Source organism: Canis lupus, chromosome 29 (assembly GCF_003254725.2).
Source record: "Canis lupus dingo isolate Sandy chromosome 29, ASM325472v2, whole genome shotgun sequence".
Taxonomy (NCBI): domain Eukaryota; kingdom Metazoa; phylum Chordata; class Mammalia; order Carnivora; family Canidae; genus Canis; species Canis lupus.
The window spans coordinates 16,353,515-16,370,177 of NC_064271.1; the positions used below are offsets into that span (position 1 = coordinate 16,353,515).

The 16,663-nt window shown below is 35.5% G+C and overlaps 1 protein-coding gene across 2 annotated transcripts in view; it reads right to left on the reverse strand.

Moving 5' to 3' along the window:
- The window catches only part of MYBL1 (MYB proto-oncogene like 1), a 37,130-nt gene extending 20,549 nt beyond the window's left edge, over positions 1-16,581 (reverse strand). For both annotated transcript variants that reach the window (XM_025477878.2, XM_025477877.2), the window contains exons 1-5: positions 16,111-16,581; positions 6,736-6,841; positions 6,330-6,401; positions 4,192-4,284; positions 2,621-2,841 (exon numbers count right to left, since the gene is read on the reverse strand). In XM_025477878.2, the coding sequence (XP_025333663.1) occupies positions 2,621-2,841; positions 4,192-4,284; positions 6,330-6,401; positions 6,736-6,841; positions 16,111-16,130 (512 nt within the window). In that variant the 5' untranslated portion in view covers positions 16,131-16,581. The remainder of the gene's footprint in view (positions 1-2,620; positions 2,842-4,191; positions 4,285-6,329; positions 6,402-6,735; positions 6,842-16,110) is intronic.
- Between the last annotated feature and the right edge of the window lie 82 nt (positions 16,582-16,663).

Consider the following 16,663-nt stretch of genomic DNA (forward strand, 5'->3'; position numbering starts at 1 on the left):
AAAAAATGAGGAGAGAACATGAACAGATTTTCATCTGTATGAAAGAAGACATGCAGATGACCAACAGACATAAAAAGATGTCTAGTGAGCACTAGGGACACCTGGGTGGCTCAGCAGTTGAGCATCTGCCTTTGGCCCAGGACATGATCCCGGGATCTGGGATTGAGTCCCTCACTGGGCTCCTTGCGGGAAGCCTGCTTCTCCCTTGACCTGTGTCTCTGCCTCTCTCTCTCTCTGTGTGTCTCTCATGAATGAATAAATAAAATCTTAAAAAAAAAGAGAGAGAGAGAGATGCTCACTAATCATCAGGGAAACGCAAATCAAAACTACAATGACATATCACCTCACACAGGCCAAAATGGCTACTATCAAAAAAGACAAGAAATACAAGTGTTGGCAGAGATGTGGAGAAAAAAGAACCCTCATGAACTGTTGGTGGGAACACAAATAGATGCAGCCACCATGTTAAACAGTATGAAGGTTCCTCAAAAAATTGTAAGTAAAACTATCATATGATCCAGTAATTCCATTTCTGGGAATTTATCTGAAAAAAACAAAAACACTAATACAAAAATATATACACACCCATGTTCACTGCAGCGTTATTTACAGTCAAATTATGGAAGCACCCAATTAGTTACTGATAGATGAAGGGAAAAAGATACGGCACATGCATACAATGGAATATTCCTCAGCTATAAAAAAGAATGAAATCTTGTTATTTACAACAACATAGATGGACTCATATGGTATTATGCTAAGTGAAAAGAGTCAAATAAAGATATATACCATAGAATTTCACTTATCCGTGGAATCTAAAAAACAAAACAGAACAGAAACAGACTCATGGATACTAAGAACAATGTGGTGGTTGCCAGAGGGGAGGGAGGTTGGGGGGTGGGCAAAATAGGAGAAGGAGATTAAAAGTACAAACTTCCAGCTATAAAATTAAAAGGATATGAAGATACAATGTACAGTATAGGGAATATAATTAATGATATGTAACAATTTTGTATGGTGACAGATGGTAGCCAGATTTAGCTTGGTGATCACTTAAAAATGTATATAAATGTTAAATCACCATGTTGTATATCTGAGAATATATAATATTTCATGTCCACACTTCAGTTGGAAAAAAGCAAAGAAAAACACCAGTGCAATACAGATCATTAAAGCAGAAATAAGAAAAGTGAGTAACTAGGGTAATTTGGTAGGTGGTCCAGGAAGGTCTCTGGGTGACAGTGAAGCTAAGATAGAATGACAAGAATGAACCTGCCATACAAGAGGAGGAAAAAAGAGCATTCCAGATAAAGGGTATAGAGAGGGCAAAGACCTAAAAGCCAGGAACAAACATGGTCAAGAAAAGCAAACCACAAATTAGAGAATCCCAATATTCTTTCACTAATGAGAATACCTATGTTGGAAAGACTTCACTGTCTTTTCACCTAAAATTTCCTTTATAAAAATGTAAACCTTCAACCCACAGCTACCTGTAGTATAAATTTCATCCTTCATAAAGTATACAAACATTTACTGAGAACCAACTTTATGTTAAGGCACTAAGCTAGTTTCAATGGACAGTAAAAATATATATACATATATATATATAAAAGACTGAAAACATTGGAAGTTCCTAAACCAGGTTCAGTAACATGCAAAAAAACACTATGCTTTAATTTCCTTAAAAGACAGCATTGTTTGCTTGGCATATTTCATTAGTATATGAAGATTAATTAAGTATACAGGTAAAAGCGTTTTGTAAGTGATGAAGTACTATACAGAAACTACAGCAATAAAAAAAACATGCATACCTTCCGAGTGAGATACGGATTTTCCCAAGGTGTTGGTCTACTGTACTACAATCAGGAAACATTCAAACCAATGCAATCAATGTACAGTATACTTATAGTATACATATACACAGAAGGGCATATCACTTTCCCGGAGGGAAATTCTGTGTTTTAGCCACATGGATATATATACTACTCCCATGATTTGAATATCATAATTAAGAACTGAATTTTCTCTAATGAACTTCTGTAGTTTACTTTGCTATTCTCAGATCTTGTGCATAGAATCCAATACGAAAGAAATCTCTTCAGGACACCTGGGTGGCTCAGTGGTTGAGCGTCTGCCTTCGGCTTATGCCATGATTCCAGGGTCGGAGTTCCACATCGGGCTCCCTACATGGAGCCTACTTCTACTTCTCCCTCTGCCTATGTCTCTGCCTCTCTCTCTCTAGGTCTCTCATGAATCAATAAATAAAATCTTTAAAGAAAAAAAAAAAAGAAATCTCTTCAATTTAGATTCCATTCCAACCAGGTTTGTACAAAGAAGATCTGTCTGACTGGCATTGATAGGTAAACAATCTGGGGAGTACATTAACTGTTCACATAACCTAAAGGTCTATCATTTTACTGCACAAATTAGTGCTATTATTTCATTTTTTTTTAAGTAATTCTATGCCTTACACAGAATTTATTACAAATAGGCCCAAAGGGTTGCTTGTCTAAATTTCATTATAAATAAAAGTCAAAGGGATTATCTGCAAACATACCTAATAGTAACTTAATAAAGATCAAGTTTAAGTATGGGAAAATATATACGTTTATATAAGCACCTTCCAGGAAGTAGTTTAGCAATTTCTGCCCAACGATTTCCCAACCGCTTATGGGCTTCATAGATGATCCTGTCCTCCTCTTCTGTCCAAGAAGATTTCTTTACTTCAGGATTCAGATGATTATGCCATCTTTCTCTACATTGCTTGCCTATTCTTCCTTTCAAGTGTTTTGCAATTAAAGACCATCGTTTTGGCCCATATTTCTGAACTAATTCAATAACCTAAGAAACAGAAAAACAAAGTTTAAAAAAGCATTACCTTTTTAAAAAGAAATAACTCATGGGGATGTAATGTATAGCATGGTGACTATAGTTAATAATACTATAATGCACATCTGAAAGCTGCTAGAGATCTTAAAAATTCTCATCACAAGAAAATAATTTTTATAGTATATTGTGACAGATGCTAACTAGACTCATTGTTGTGATCATTCAGCAATATACAAATAGCAAATCATTATGTGGTACACTTGAAATTAATACAGTGTTACATGTCAGTTATACTTCAATTAAAAAAGCATCACCTTGATAAAATTTTAAAACATAACTTAAGAATACTCTTTTTAATGCATTAAATACAAACCACAACAATTTTACTAATACTCATCCATCATTTATTTGCCAAGTACAAAAGTTGACCCCAAAACTTATCAAAAATACAAGGTGCTAATTAAAGTGAATTGTAAGTTAAATTGTTTTCAATGAACATTAATTTAAAATAATAGTAAAAGTGTTGAGACTTAAAGATTATCTACTCTTGTATTTTTTTTTTTTTTTAAAGAAGCTTCAGCTCAAAGACAAATCAGTTTGGAAGCAGGAAGGATCTACATATTTATTGTCTTTTCATTTCTTCCTTTCTCACACTAAAAGGCTACAGGTAACACACTATAAAATCTATCTTTGGCCGTCAGGTAAGTCAGATCAGTTCTGAGCCTAGTGAACATTTCTTTTTTTTTTTTTAAGTAGTAGGAAACATGCTCTAATTCCCCAACTACATTAATGTTTCTGCCATAAAAAACATGAACTAAAGGGCAATTCCTTGTGGAGGGCATCAATATTCCCATTCTTCTCAAACTTTTATAACACAAAGATTTACCCTAGTTTTTAAATCATCCAATCCTTTAGAAACACAATGCTCTGGTATCTACCTTATTCTAGGGCTCATTATAGGTAAAGAGGGATAGTTAAGAATGACTTTCTTACTTATTATGTAATCAGATAAAATAAAAATAAAAATTAAATGGTTTTTAAAATGGAAACTCAGTTTTCAACAAGAAGCTATACCCTAAATGTTGCTAACCTAAGCTCTAAATAAGATGACTAAACTGATGGCATTTTTTCCTTCTGTAAAAAAATTCCCAGAAAGAAAAAGCAATACATATTATACTTGGCTTGACTCAATTCAGAAAAACTACACTTCAAGACACTCAACTTTCAATTCTTCTATAAGCAGCACCCAAAGGAACAAAATCAAAGTGATTTAAACATATCCTTTGTGACAAAACAATACATTAGGAAGAAAAAAAAGCCAGTCCACCTACACAGTCAGAATAAAGAATATGAACACGTTACCCTCTGATCTTCTTCTTTAGTCCAGGGACCCTTTATCAATTCTGGATTTAAAACTTTCTGCCATCGATGCTGGCACTGAAAATCTGAACGATTCTGGGAAAGAATTGATTTTGTGATTGAACAATTGTTTTCCAGAAAGCAAATCAGCCTAACTCAAAAGAAAATCTTCAAGAATAATGCATTTAATAACATTCTTTAAACTGTAGTATTTATTGGGGTGCCTGAATGGCTCAGTCAGGCTGCCTTTGGCTCAGGTCATGATCTGAGTCCAGGGATCAGCCCATGTCCTGAGGCTCCCTGCTCAGCAAGGAGTCTGTTTCTCCTTCTCCCTCTGGCCCTCCCCCCAACCCTGAGTGCTCTTACTCTTAAATAATTTTTTAACCCTTTAAAATGTAATATTTATCTTACACACCTGTGTCTTAATTCATATTTAAATTAAAGCCTTTGGCAGGGCTTAGACTATATATATTATTTTAATTTATAAGTATGTATCTCTACAGTGTGCCTCATAACATAGCAAAATGCAAAGCTATAACATAGATACTGCCATAAAGAAATCTAAGATTGAGTAAAAAAAGGGAGTAAACAAAACTAAACAAAGCAGACAGATGAACTCAAAGAGCATAGCAATCTGAATTCATACAGTACATCAGTACTTAACTCTAACTTTATACAATTTAAAAACCCCTAAAGATATTACTAGACCACTGCATGGTATTTGAAGGATTTTCATAAATGATAATGTCCAAGTTATCAAGAAAAAACTAAATACATCTATATGAAAGATGTGCATTACTTATCAGTTAAATTATTTAAGTGTCGAAGCTTAAAAAGTAAATTAATTTACCAGGATAGGAAAACTTTATGTAGAAATATCTCAAATTCCAAAAATCTCTAACAAATGAAGCTTTAGTCACTTCATGGCCTAGTAACTCCTACATATAATATATATTAATAATAAAACACTTAACTTCATGAGTGATTCAGAGTTTACAAAAATATGAATTCATATACAGGATTATAGATAATGTTGTTTACCAATAACTGTCTTTGTGCCAGCTATTAAAAATAATCAAATTATTTTTATTTAAACTGAGTTTCTTCATTTATGGCTTCTAAACATCAATGCTGATCCATTGTAAGGCTATCATTTTCTTCAAAATAATCAGGTAGTTCCTGTACGTCCTCGTACCAGTTTTTTGTTCCCTTCATTTGCTACTGTACCACTGAAGTTAAACTAATAAAGCTAAAATAAATTTTTCTAATTTAGCTTACACTTATTGAACACCTGCTAAATGTTAGGAAATGCACCAAACATCCTATATGTTATTTCTAATTCTCACAACAATACTACAAAAACAAGTACCATTATTTACATATTATAGATAAGGAACCTGAAAATCAAAGAAGGTAAGTAATTTTTCTAAGACCAAACAGCTAGTAGACCTGACACTTGAATATAATTCAGACTTACTCCAAAACTTATGCTTTTTCCATTATCTGGTCTCAATTTTCAGGTTATGTTGAAAAACATCATAACAACTTAGAAAGAACATAGGTAACCTAGCTTCTGAAACCCACGGTAGTCAAAACAGAAATTCAGATAGGAATATTTTGCCTCACTACCTTTATTGTAGTAAGAAACAAAAGGACTGTATGTGAAGATACTTTGTAAATTATAAAATTACATACTAATGAACAGTATGTGAATAGTATGATGAACCATTAAGTATAATTCTTTTAAAAGTCAATAACACCGTAAAATGCAAACATTAGATGACAAACTTTTCAATAGATCTTTCTCTGATTTTATCGATCAGCTACCAAAAGACTTCAATGTATTTAACTTCTTTCAAATGTTTTTAAACATTTATCAGTAAATATTTATTTATAAAGCCCTACCCAAACTTTGTATCATTTTCATTTTAGATTAGTAATCTTTTTAGGCTTGTGTATAAACTAATTACCAGAAAAGCAGACTTTCTGACCTTTGGCCACTATAGAAAGATCAGAACCACCAAGATGTTTTCAGAAAGGAAATCAAGTCTAAAATAATGAAGACACATTTATGAAAAACAGTAAATTTAATCCAATGACCTATATCATCTATGTTAGAAATATGATAATAGTTCACTTACTTGAAGATGACTAGCAATTAGAGTCCAATCATCAGTTCCATGTTGTTCAACCAACTTCTTTAACTTATCATCCTATTAAAGCAGGAATGAAAATTAGAAAGCCTTTTCCCCCCACCTATTCCTCTATCCCTAACTATAGATAACTCTCTAATTCTTTCATGTCATATCTGATGGCCATCTGTAGAAGGACAAACCACTATAATACAAGCTCTCCCATTTACTATACTGTTTCTATCAGTCTCAACATCCCTTCGCTATTCACATCGCTGGTGGAAGAAAAATATGTCACCTTAGTTGATGAATAACTTTTCTCCTGTTTTGCTTTTCAATATCTTTAATATCTTTATTAAATATTATTAACAAGTAAATACCAGTATGAAATTAGTAAACCTTATCATATAATTACCTCATCTCTTGTCCATTTTACTCTGTTCCAGAGTTTCTTCAATCCTTTTTGTTGTGGTACTTCATAATCATGATCAGCATACTGAAGGTCATCATCCTCATCCTCACTAAAAAACAAACAAAAATACCCCTTAATTGTGAAATCAAGAATTTTATGTAAATTTGTGATTTCAATCTTTGAATCTGTGTATACAGGTATGACTGAAGAAGCCTCTCAGGCTAACAGACATACATCCAATTAGATTATTCAAAATATAAAAAATTTAGAGTTCTACAACTGAAAATTGCTATAGTTCTTATTGACACCAGAAAAATGAGATGCCACCAGGGGTCAAGTGATAACCTCTATGTCATGCTAAGGAATTTGACTTTTATTCTTTATTTGACCTTTATCCTAAAGAGTTAAAGGACTTTAAGTAAGGGAAAGACAAATATCTCGTGTTTCAGAAAAATCATTGGCAGAAATGTGGAGAAATGGAGAAAGGAAGATCAATTACTAATCTTTTACAATAACCCAAGTAAGAAAGTATTGGAGCCTAAGAATAGTAAGGGTAAAATACTAAACATAGTTACATCCAGTTAAATGAAACAATGGAAGAAATGATTCATTAGCATTACTAAAAACAACAAAATTAAAATATGTAAAAATAACTTGATCAAGGTATAGTAAGCAATGACACACTATTATGTTGGGCACCTGGGTGGCTCAGTGGTTTGAGCATCTGCCTTTGGCTCAGGTTGTGATCCTGGGGTCCCAGGATCAAGTCCCACATCCAGCTCCCTGCAGGGAGCCTGCTCCCTCTACCTCTGTCTCTTTCTGTGTCTAATGAATAAACAAAATCTTAAAACAAAACAAAACAAAACACTATTGTGAGATATATTAGATTTGAACACATGGAAAAAACATTCAGACCCCATTCCTGGATAGGAAAACATGTCCATCCTCCTAAATTAATTAATAAATGTATTTTTAAATTTTTTTTTTAAGTAGGCTCCACACTGGGTGTGTGGGCTCAAACTCATGACCATGGGATCAAGACTTGAGCTGAGATCAAGAGTCAGATACTTAACTGACTGAGCCACCCAGGCGCCCCTAATTCATAAATTTAATGAATAAAAATACCATTAGATTTTCAGAGGAACTTAAACATGTTGAATCTATATAGCTCATATGGAAAAATAAACAATTAGCACTATCTAGTATGAAAACACACTGTAGAGAAACAGTAAATAAAACAGATTAGTACTGGCACATGAAAAGATACACAGGTCAATGAAAAAGAATAGAATATCCAGGAAAAAAACAAACCCAAAAGGGAATTTGGTAAATTGTAACAGTAAGACATCAAATCAGAGGGGTAAAGATGGACTTTTCAATAATGGTAAGACACAGGGTAGCTATTTTTAAAAATAAAACTTGAATTCTACTTTAAAAAACTTCAGGTGAAGCAAGTATCTCACATTTTTAAAACTGAAATCATAATAATACTATTTTTTTAAAAAAAGGACAGAATTCCATCTTTTTATATCCTTGAGTAGAAGAGATTTAAATATAACAAAAATCAAGAAACCACAGAAGAATAAATCAACTAAGGCAATAACAGCAGCAACGGAAAAAAGCATGTGAAACAGAGATGTTAAAAAGGTGGAAACAAAAGAATTTTACAAGGAATCAAGGATGCCTCCAAAACTTCTGACTTTGGGAGCATAAACAAAGCTATCCACTGCGATGAAGGAAAAACAGAATTTTGAGAGGGAGAAGAGAATGGGGCTAGGCACTTGGGAAATATACAAGTGAATATATCTAGAACAGCACTGTCAAATAGAAATATAAGACAGCCACACATGTAATTTCCTAGTAGCCATATTTTGAAAATAGAAACAGGTCAAAATAATGTTATATTATTCAACCCAAAATATTTTAAAAATTACCACTTCAACACCTACTCAATATAATCATGAACTAGTTTACATTCCTTTCTTCTGACTAAAGTCTTCAAAATCTAGTGTGCATTTTATAGTTAGAGTACAATGCTATAAAGACTATCCACATTTCAAGAGCTCAATAGCAACATATGGGGAATGGCTATCCTATTGGGGAGAGCAGATCTAGGAAGGGAACTGGGCACATGGATCCTCTGCTCAGGTATGAGGCCTAGGATAGACAAACAGTTTTAGCAATCACCAGCATACAGAAAATAAAGCCATGAGGACATGAAGGACATGCCCCAGAAAAGAGGGCAGGTCTTTATGATAAACTAAATTAGAGGATTTTGAGAAGATTGAATAGAGTCATGAACATCTGAAAATAATAAGCTAATATTTATTTAAACTTTCTAAGTACCAGACATTAGGTAGTCTATGAAATTTCTGTCTTAAAACCCCACAACATCCCCAAGAGGAAATTTTATTATTCCCACTTTACAGAATAGGGACACTTTGACATAGAAACGTGACTTCTTACCCAGAGTCATGCTAAATGTAGCATGGCTGAACTCCAAAATTCACTATTTAACCAGTATACTACCACATACTAGAAAAACAGGGAAGCAGATATCAAGAAGCTGGAAGAGATCAAAGACAAATCTGACATAGATTTTGAAATCAGAACAAGTTTCTAGATATAACTTAACTACTTAATTTGCATCTGTGGACATATTAACCTCTTAAGGCTTTAGGTTTATCTGTTTGTGAAATGAGGATAATCTCACCTTCTTTAAGGATAAAATTAAACAAAAGAACACATAAAACACCTCATATAGCACATGACACAGAAAGGTAGCTCACTATTAGTATTATGTACACTGGATTTGCACTGCCCAACAATATTCAAGATTATTTCTACTTTACTAGATTCAACTCTTTCCAAAAATTCACTGATTTCAAACAGCTAAAGTTGGATTTAACTTTAATACATTTAAGAACATGTGGGTAGTTCCTAATATCTACATACAGTGTAATTCTTACAAAACTGAAAAATCAAGGCCTATATTTAATATATATACTGTCTATAGATCCTTTGCAGGAACTTCTGATTTCCCTTGATTTGTCGGTTCTATAGGACCAAAATTCTTTTTTTTTTTTAAGATTTTATTTATTCATGAGACACACAGAGAAGCAGAGACATAGGAGAGGGAGAAGCAGGCTCCAGGGAAGGGAGCCTGATGCAGAACTCGATCCCAGGACGCTGGGATCACAACCTGAGCCAAAGGCAGATGCTCAACCACTGAGCCACCCAGACTTCCCACTTTTCTTTTCTTTTAAGAAGGCTCCATGTCCAATGTGGGGATTGAACTTGTGACCCTGAGATCAAGAGTCACATATTCTACCAACTGAGCCAGCCAGGCACCACCCAGCCCCCCAAACCCCTCACCTCCCCGCCCCCCTGCTGCTCCCAGGACCAAAATTCTTCCTATCTGACCAAGCAAGACACCATGATCCCCAACTCCCCTACCTGTATAGCTACTTATCTGCTTCAATTCAATGCATTTCAACATTCCAATGCTCTCTCCCTAAAGCCACTGTTTATTTGTAACAATATTCTGCCACTCTTATGCTTGTTTTGTTAAAGTAATATGAAAATAAGGACACAAGTTTAAGTAAACATTACCTGTTATTTGCTGCCATCTTCAGCTATCAGAAATATCACCTGATTAGCCAAGATTAAGTACTTAAAATGAAGGCAGTTCAGGATCCAATGACTTAATACAATTCTAAGGCTACCAAATCAGAAAAAAAAAACACCATATTGAGACTTTCTATCCAATCTGTATGAACTCATAGCATCTACCCTTCCTTTTTAACATTCATCTTACATGCCAACCTTCCCAATCAAATATCAAGTTCAGGAGCGCAAAGATCATATCTGATACATTCACCTCTCAGCATCAAGCACAGTACCTGTAATATTTGTAAAATAATGAGTAATCAACGGTCTTCCTTGCTCTCTTACCTCCTCCAAGTACTCGGTATTCCAAACTGCCTCACTCCCTTCCAACCCAATGAAAACTTCCATCTCCCTCAATACAGCTGATCTCAAGTGGATATGAGAGAGAAAAATTTTTTTTTAACGAATGAAAATACCACTAGGAGAAGAGGAAAGGCATTCCCATTTATTAAAAAGGGACTTTCAAAATCCAAATGCACCTCCAAGTGGTAGAATTTTAAGAAGCATAACCTGCTGAAACAAACAAAATATTCAGTACAGAAGGGGTTCTTTGGGGAGTCTATTAATACTGCCTAACTTTTCCTAGAACTGTCCCCAGCGACATTACCACTTCCTGCCATCCCAAACAGCCCTCAGTTGTGCTTTTCACAGGTTCCCCTCTTCGTCCCTCCCCTTAGATTGCAACAGCTTTCACAACAGCATATCTGAGACTACTTTTAAAAATTAGGTTATTTCTAGATCAAAACAATGTTTAATTTGGGGACTTCCCTATATAAATCTTGAGTGTTCAAAAAATATATCACATCTAATCTGTACAAAATTCACTGTAGGCTCTTATAAAAATATTTTATATTAAGGATATGAGTCCAAAGATATTACTTTGATCAAAAGACTAATTTCCAGGGAGTAATTTTCCTAAAAACTTATTAAACTTTAAAATTTGGCCTTATTTTTTAACCACATGCTTGATTTGTGAGAAATTTCTATTTCTACATGAGGTTTCATTCTCTGTTTTGCATCAGCATGGTCATCAGTTTCGGAGAGTTATACAGCCCAGTCAATGTTCAGGAAGCTGGGTTTTTTGAGTGGGTGAATGCGAGGGAAGATTAAAGTAGAATTCTTAGAATCATCTCTACCACTGGGACTTTCCTGGAGTGTATCCACCTAGCTACTTCTCAGTTTTAGCATAAATTATTTCTATATTAGTTAAGCAATTATTGAAAGAATGATGTAACTTTTAAATAAATGTGACCGAGTAAGATCCTAGAAAATTATCAATATCACTAGCTATAACAGAAAGGTGCCTGAGAATATCTACAATTTGCCAAAAAAAAAAAAAAAAAGAAAAAAAGAAAAGGGATAAAAAACCCACAGATAATTCACCAATACTGTACTTTGACCATTGCTTAATAATGGTTAGACACCATCAAAACAAATCTGTTCTATTTTCTGCCTTTTAATATCTTTTAGCATTTTTATACTGTAGCAATCAATGATGATAAGACATAATAACTAAGTAAAATCAACTCCTTACTACATAAACAAATAAGCCATTTTTAGCCTAGGATGACTAATCTAAAAGACAGCAAAAAAATAGGTGAAATTATTTTGCTAGCCACAAAGCAAAAATAGAAAAGGAATTTGGTTTCTGAATCTTCATCCAGGACTTGGTTACCAGAATTACTCTGCCAGTTTTATTTTTCAAGTCAAAGAAAATATTTATTCTTTAATTGTCTAATATATAAGCTAAGCACTACATTCAAATGAAAAGGGTTCTTTTAGATTATGAATGAACAAAATGATTAGGGTGATTATGAAACAGCAAAATGAAGCACGTGTACACAGAGACAAATAATAGGACTCATTAGGCCAGGAACATGGTTAAAAGAAACTTTACACTGGGTGTAAGCTAATGAGTAAGCCATAACTTAACCGGTGAAATAATACACAAACTATTCATATTTGAAATATTAAGATAAAACATTAGGGAGAAGTTCAATTTTAAAGGATACTAATTATTCCACCTAAAATAGGAGTAAACTGAGGTATCAAAAGGAAGAATTTGAGAATTTAAAACTTACTTTTATTTGAAAAGAATCACTGGCTCAAAATTAAAGAATTATCAATAGTTCTATAAAATTTGCTCTAATAAAATCACTTCAACTTGATCATAATTTAAGTTACAAACTGCATCAAATCTGAAGTTTTTATCAAAATCCAAAATTCCAAGTTTATTTTAAACTGTCTTGACGGGGTAATTCTGCATTTTTTTAAGTCCAATCGAATTCAAGGTATGAAAATTTACGGTTGATTTAATAAAGTGAAATCAGGCCACCCGGTGGTTAATATTATGTACTGCATACTTGAATATTTTATTTCCAAACCTGAACTGCAAACTAGCATCATTACTGTAGAACAAATTTGACTTCATTTAAGCATTATTAATAGCAAAACTGAAATTAACACTGAAGGGAATTCTACCTACCTACTTATAAACAAAAATGATGACTGAACTTTTCTATTTTTTTGAATTAGTGTGTATATTTTTAAATAAGCAAAGATGATTATAAAAGGGTTCAAAATAGAATATATATTAAAACTAGAAGTTACCTTACAGACCATAAAGTCCAAACCCCTAGATTAACACACTTAAAAACTGGGACATAGAGTTTACTTGCTTTCCCAAAACAACAGCACTAGTTAACGACAAAGCTGATTAAAAATCAGTTCTCAAAAAAAATAAATAAACCAGTTCTCATTTTCAGTATTCTTTCACCCATTTTGTTGGAAACAACATAGTAAAATTGCTTCTCACACACAGATAATCCACTGAAGAGTATTTTCCAATGTAAAGGCTGGCATTTACCTTTCCAATTTAGTGCAGTCACAGGTCATCAAGTGTAAATACCTGAATGTTATTACTTAAACAGGTCTTCTAGCTTCTAAATGACATTTTTATAGTTTATTTTTAAGGGTAGATCTGGCTTTTAAAAACTAAAATTAATTACTCAATACATAAATATGCTTAAAAATCAAGTACATGCTAATAACATATACCAATTTTGGTATTGCCTGTAAATTATATCATTAAAACACCCAATGGGATCTAAAACTATTTAAAGTCACAACACAAAATGAGCCTTTTCCTTTATGTAAATCTAGATCAGAGATACTATACCTATCTTAAACAAAAATCAAAAGAGCCAACATCCTCCAGTTCTTTCACCCTAAGGTAACAGTTTTTTTTTTAACCTTTTTTTCATATCATACAGAAAAAGGCATATTAAAGGATTTATGCCCATAGTCTTATGTAAAACTTTTATACTGCAAAGTAGAGTTTTCACTCAAATACTTAAGTAGTTGTATAGTAGAGATCTTAAATTGACTAAATTTAATTTCCTTTCTCATTCAACTATAAATTAGGTTCCTATTTATTACTAAGATATTTAGCCAAGAGGCAAGAGACCAATAATTTCGCCTTCAAAACATCTCACATTCTTTTATCTTTTAAGATAAAATGTATTTTCATATACAAAAAATATATAATTTAGAACATAAAACACATTCAAATATGAAGACTCTAAGATATACACCATTTGGAGATAATTTCTCACCACATCCTCTACCTCTAAACTCCCCATAAGAAGCATAGCTTCATCCCACTGCATTTAATTACTCCAGCCTTATGACTTTTTAAATCACTCTATAATACATTTCAATACATACAGGTGACATGGAACAAAAATGAACAGTACAATTAACGTTTAGCTCTCAAAGCTCACAATATTGTCACGTTTAGCTCTCAAAGCTCACAATATTGTCAATAAAAGAAAATAACTTACACAGGCAAATTAGTCATTAAATCACTTCTCCTTTCTTAGTCTATTATTATGAAGCATACAAAAACTATGAAATGAACAGACAAAATCAACTGCAGGACATTCAAGCATCAGTGTCTAACCATAACTAAATGATGATGATAGTATTAGCTAAGACACTCTTTCAGAAAGGATTAACATCAATAATACTGATAGGCAGATGATGCCACACAATGAACATAAACAAATTTCTGTTTTTGAGTTGACGGAGCCACTTTGTTACCTTGCTTAATGAGGTTATTTTATTTTAAAAATTTCATATCTTTAAAAATCCAAAAGAAAAGGCCTAAACCAGTACCTCAGTAATTATAATTACAGGGGATCTATCTTTTCTGAAGATTAAGAAGTTAATTAGAGCAGTGATTCTCACCTGGGTGATTTTGCACCCCCCCCCCCCCCCCCCCCCCCCCCCCGCCTTGACACACATTTGGTGGCATATGGAGACATTTGATCGTCACAACTGGGAGAAACAGGGTGTTACTGGCATCTACTGGACAGAGGCCAGGGATGCTGTCAAACATACTACAAAGCATAGGGCAGCCCCTCACTACAAAGAATTATCTAATCCAATATATCACTAGTGACAATCTGAAAATCTTTATCTAGGACAGGTGGGTTTCTATGAGTGTATGTATATATATTTGTTCCACCTCAAGAGTCTGACCTACTCTGTAGTTGCCACAAAATAAGCCTAAAAAGGGCTTAATTATTTTATGCTGATTTCTGCAAAAATACCTTATGTACAGCGGATGCTGTAATAAATTAATACAGCAACAAATATCTGTAGTTATTGCCAACTTTTAACAAACCCCTACACTGAATGAATCCTAGTACTAAATTTCAACTTAGGAAATACATCTCTAGTTAGGACTTTAAGGCTGTGGACCTAGATAAACAAAAACATTTGGAAATCCTGCCAAACATCTTCTCAGGTTTATTTAATACTACTGACAAAAGACACCTTTGGTTTTTTTTTTTTTTTTTTTTTTTTTTTTTTGTCATCTAAGTGGTTACTACACACCATTTATATGTAGCTACTATAGTAACATATAAATAAAAATTAGATGAGTAAATTCCTCCTAGCAAGTTCTCCAACAAAAAAAAATATGCCCTACCTCTCTGGGCCAACACTTAGTTACAGACAGAGCCAAACATGGGCACGAAAAATATTCAGTGAATCAAACATTGTTTTAAGATCAAGCCACTGGTAGTAACAGTGTGGCATCTTCCCAGCAGAAGATATTAAAAATACATGAATAAAGCTAAGAACATGGGAATGCTAATTACAGAAAACACCAAAAAGGTCCTCTCTCCTCAGCTATTGCCCAGAGGATTTTTCCATACCTGTCAAGGTAGCAAAGATGGCAGAGGGGTCCCAGTGCAGGTTTATCACAGAGTTCCTACTTTAACTGATGGAGTAATTCAGAAGAAAGGAGTCTCCCCGAACAGCATTTTCATGCCTTCCGGGCTGCACATCAGCACTTTGACACGCGGAGGGTCCTCCCTGAAAGCGCACAGACTTACCTGGCAAGAAACCGCGACCAAGAAGTGGCTGTGAGAGACTGAGGTCTGGACGTGCGCTGTGGGGAGAATCGACTCAAAAAGAGCAATCCGGGCATTAGTTACTCACTTTCTGCGCCTTAAGCACAGTGGTCCCCAACTCTCCACACGTCACGGCTCCGATCCGGCTGGCCGGGCCGGAGCGCCTGTGGGGCACGGGAAGGAATAGCTCTGCCCCAGTTGGCGACGGCCTAACGGGGAAGCACTGGGAAAGGGAAGGATCTGAGCCGAGACTGTGCCAACAGGCCTGAGTGAAAGGGATGTCACCCACCTGCGCGACCTCTTCGCCATCCTTCAAGTACCGCATAGGCGCGGGCTGGGCGGGGACGCAGCTCAGCCTCCTCCAGCCTCGAGCGAACGCTCCTCGTCCCCGACCCTCCGGCCGCTTTCCTCGCCCCCTGTCCGCGGCGACCGAGAGTGGAACGCACGTCCCCGGCAGGGCAGGACGCAGGGACGGAGGGACGGAGGGGCGGACCGTGACCCGCCCCCGGCCCGCAGCGCCGCTCCTAGCCCCGGCCCGGCCCGGTCAGGGACGCCCCCAACATGTCAGCAGGCGCGCTCCCGCCCTCCGCCGGCCCCTCCCGCCGCCTCTCAGCCTCTACACAGCCGTCCCAGCTCAGCTCCGCGGCGGGCGCCGACCCCCGCCCTCAGCCCGCAGCGAGCAGCTCTGCAGGGCTCGCAGCCTCCTGCAGGGTTTTGTCCGCACCGCCGAATCTCGCGCCCAGCCTCCCTCAAGAGCCGCCGTTTGAATCTGCGCACGCGGCCCCGAACCTCATTGGCTGTAGCGGCCGCACGCGGGGGGACGGGGGCGGGGCGGGGAGAGC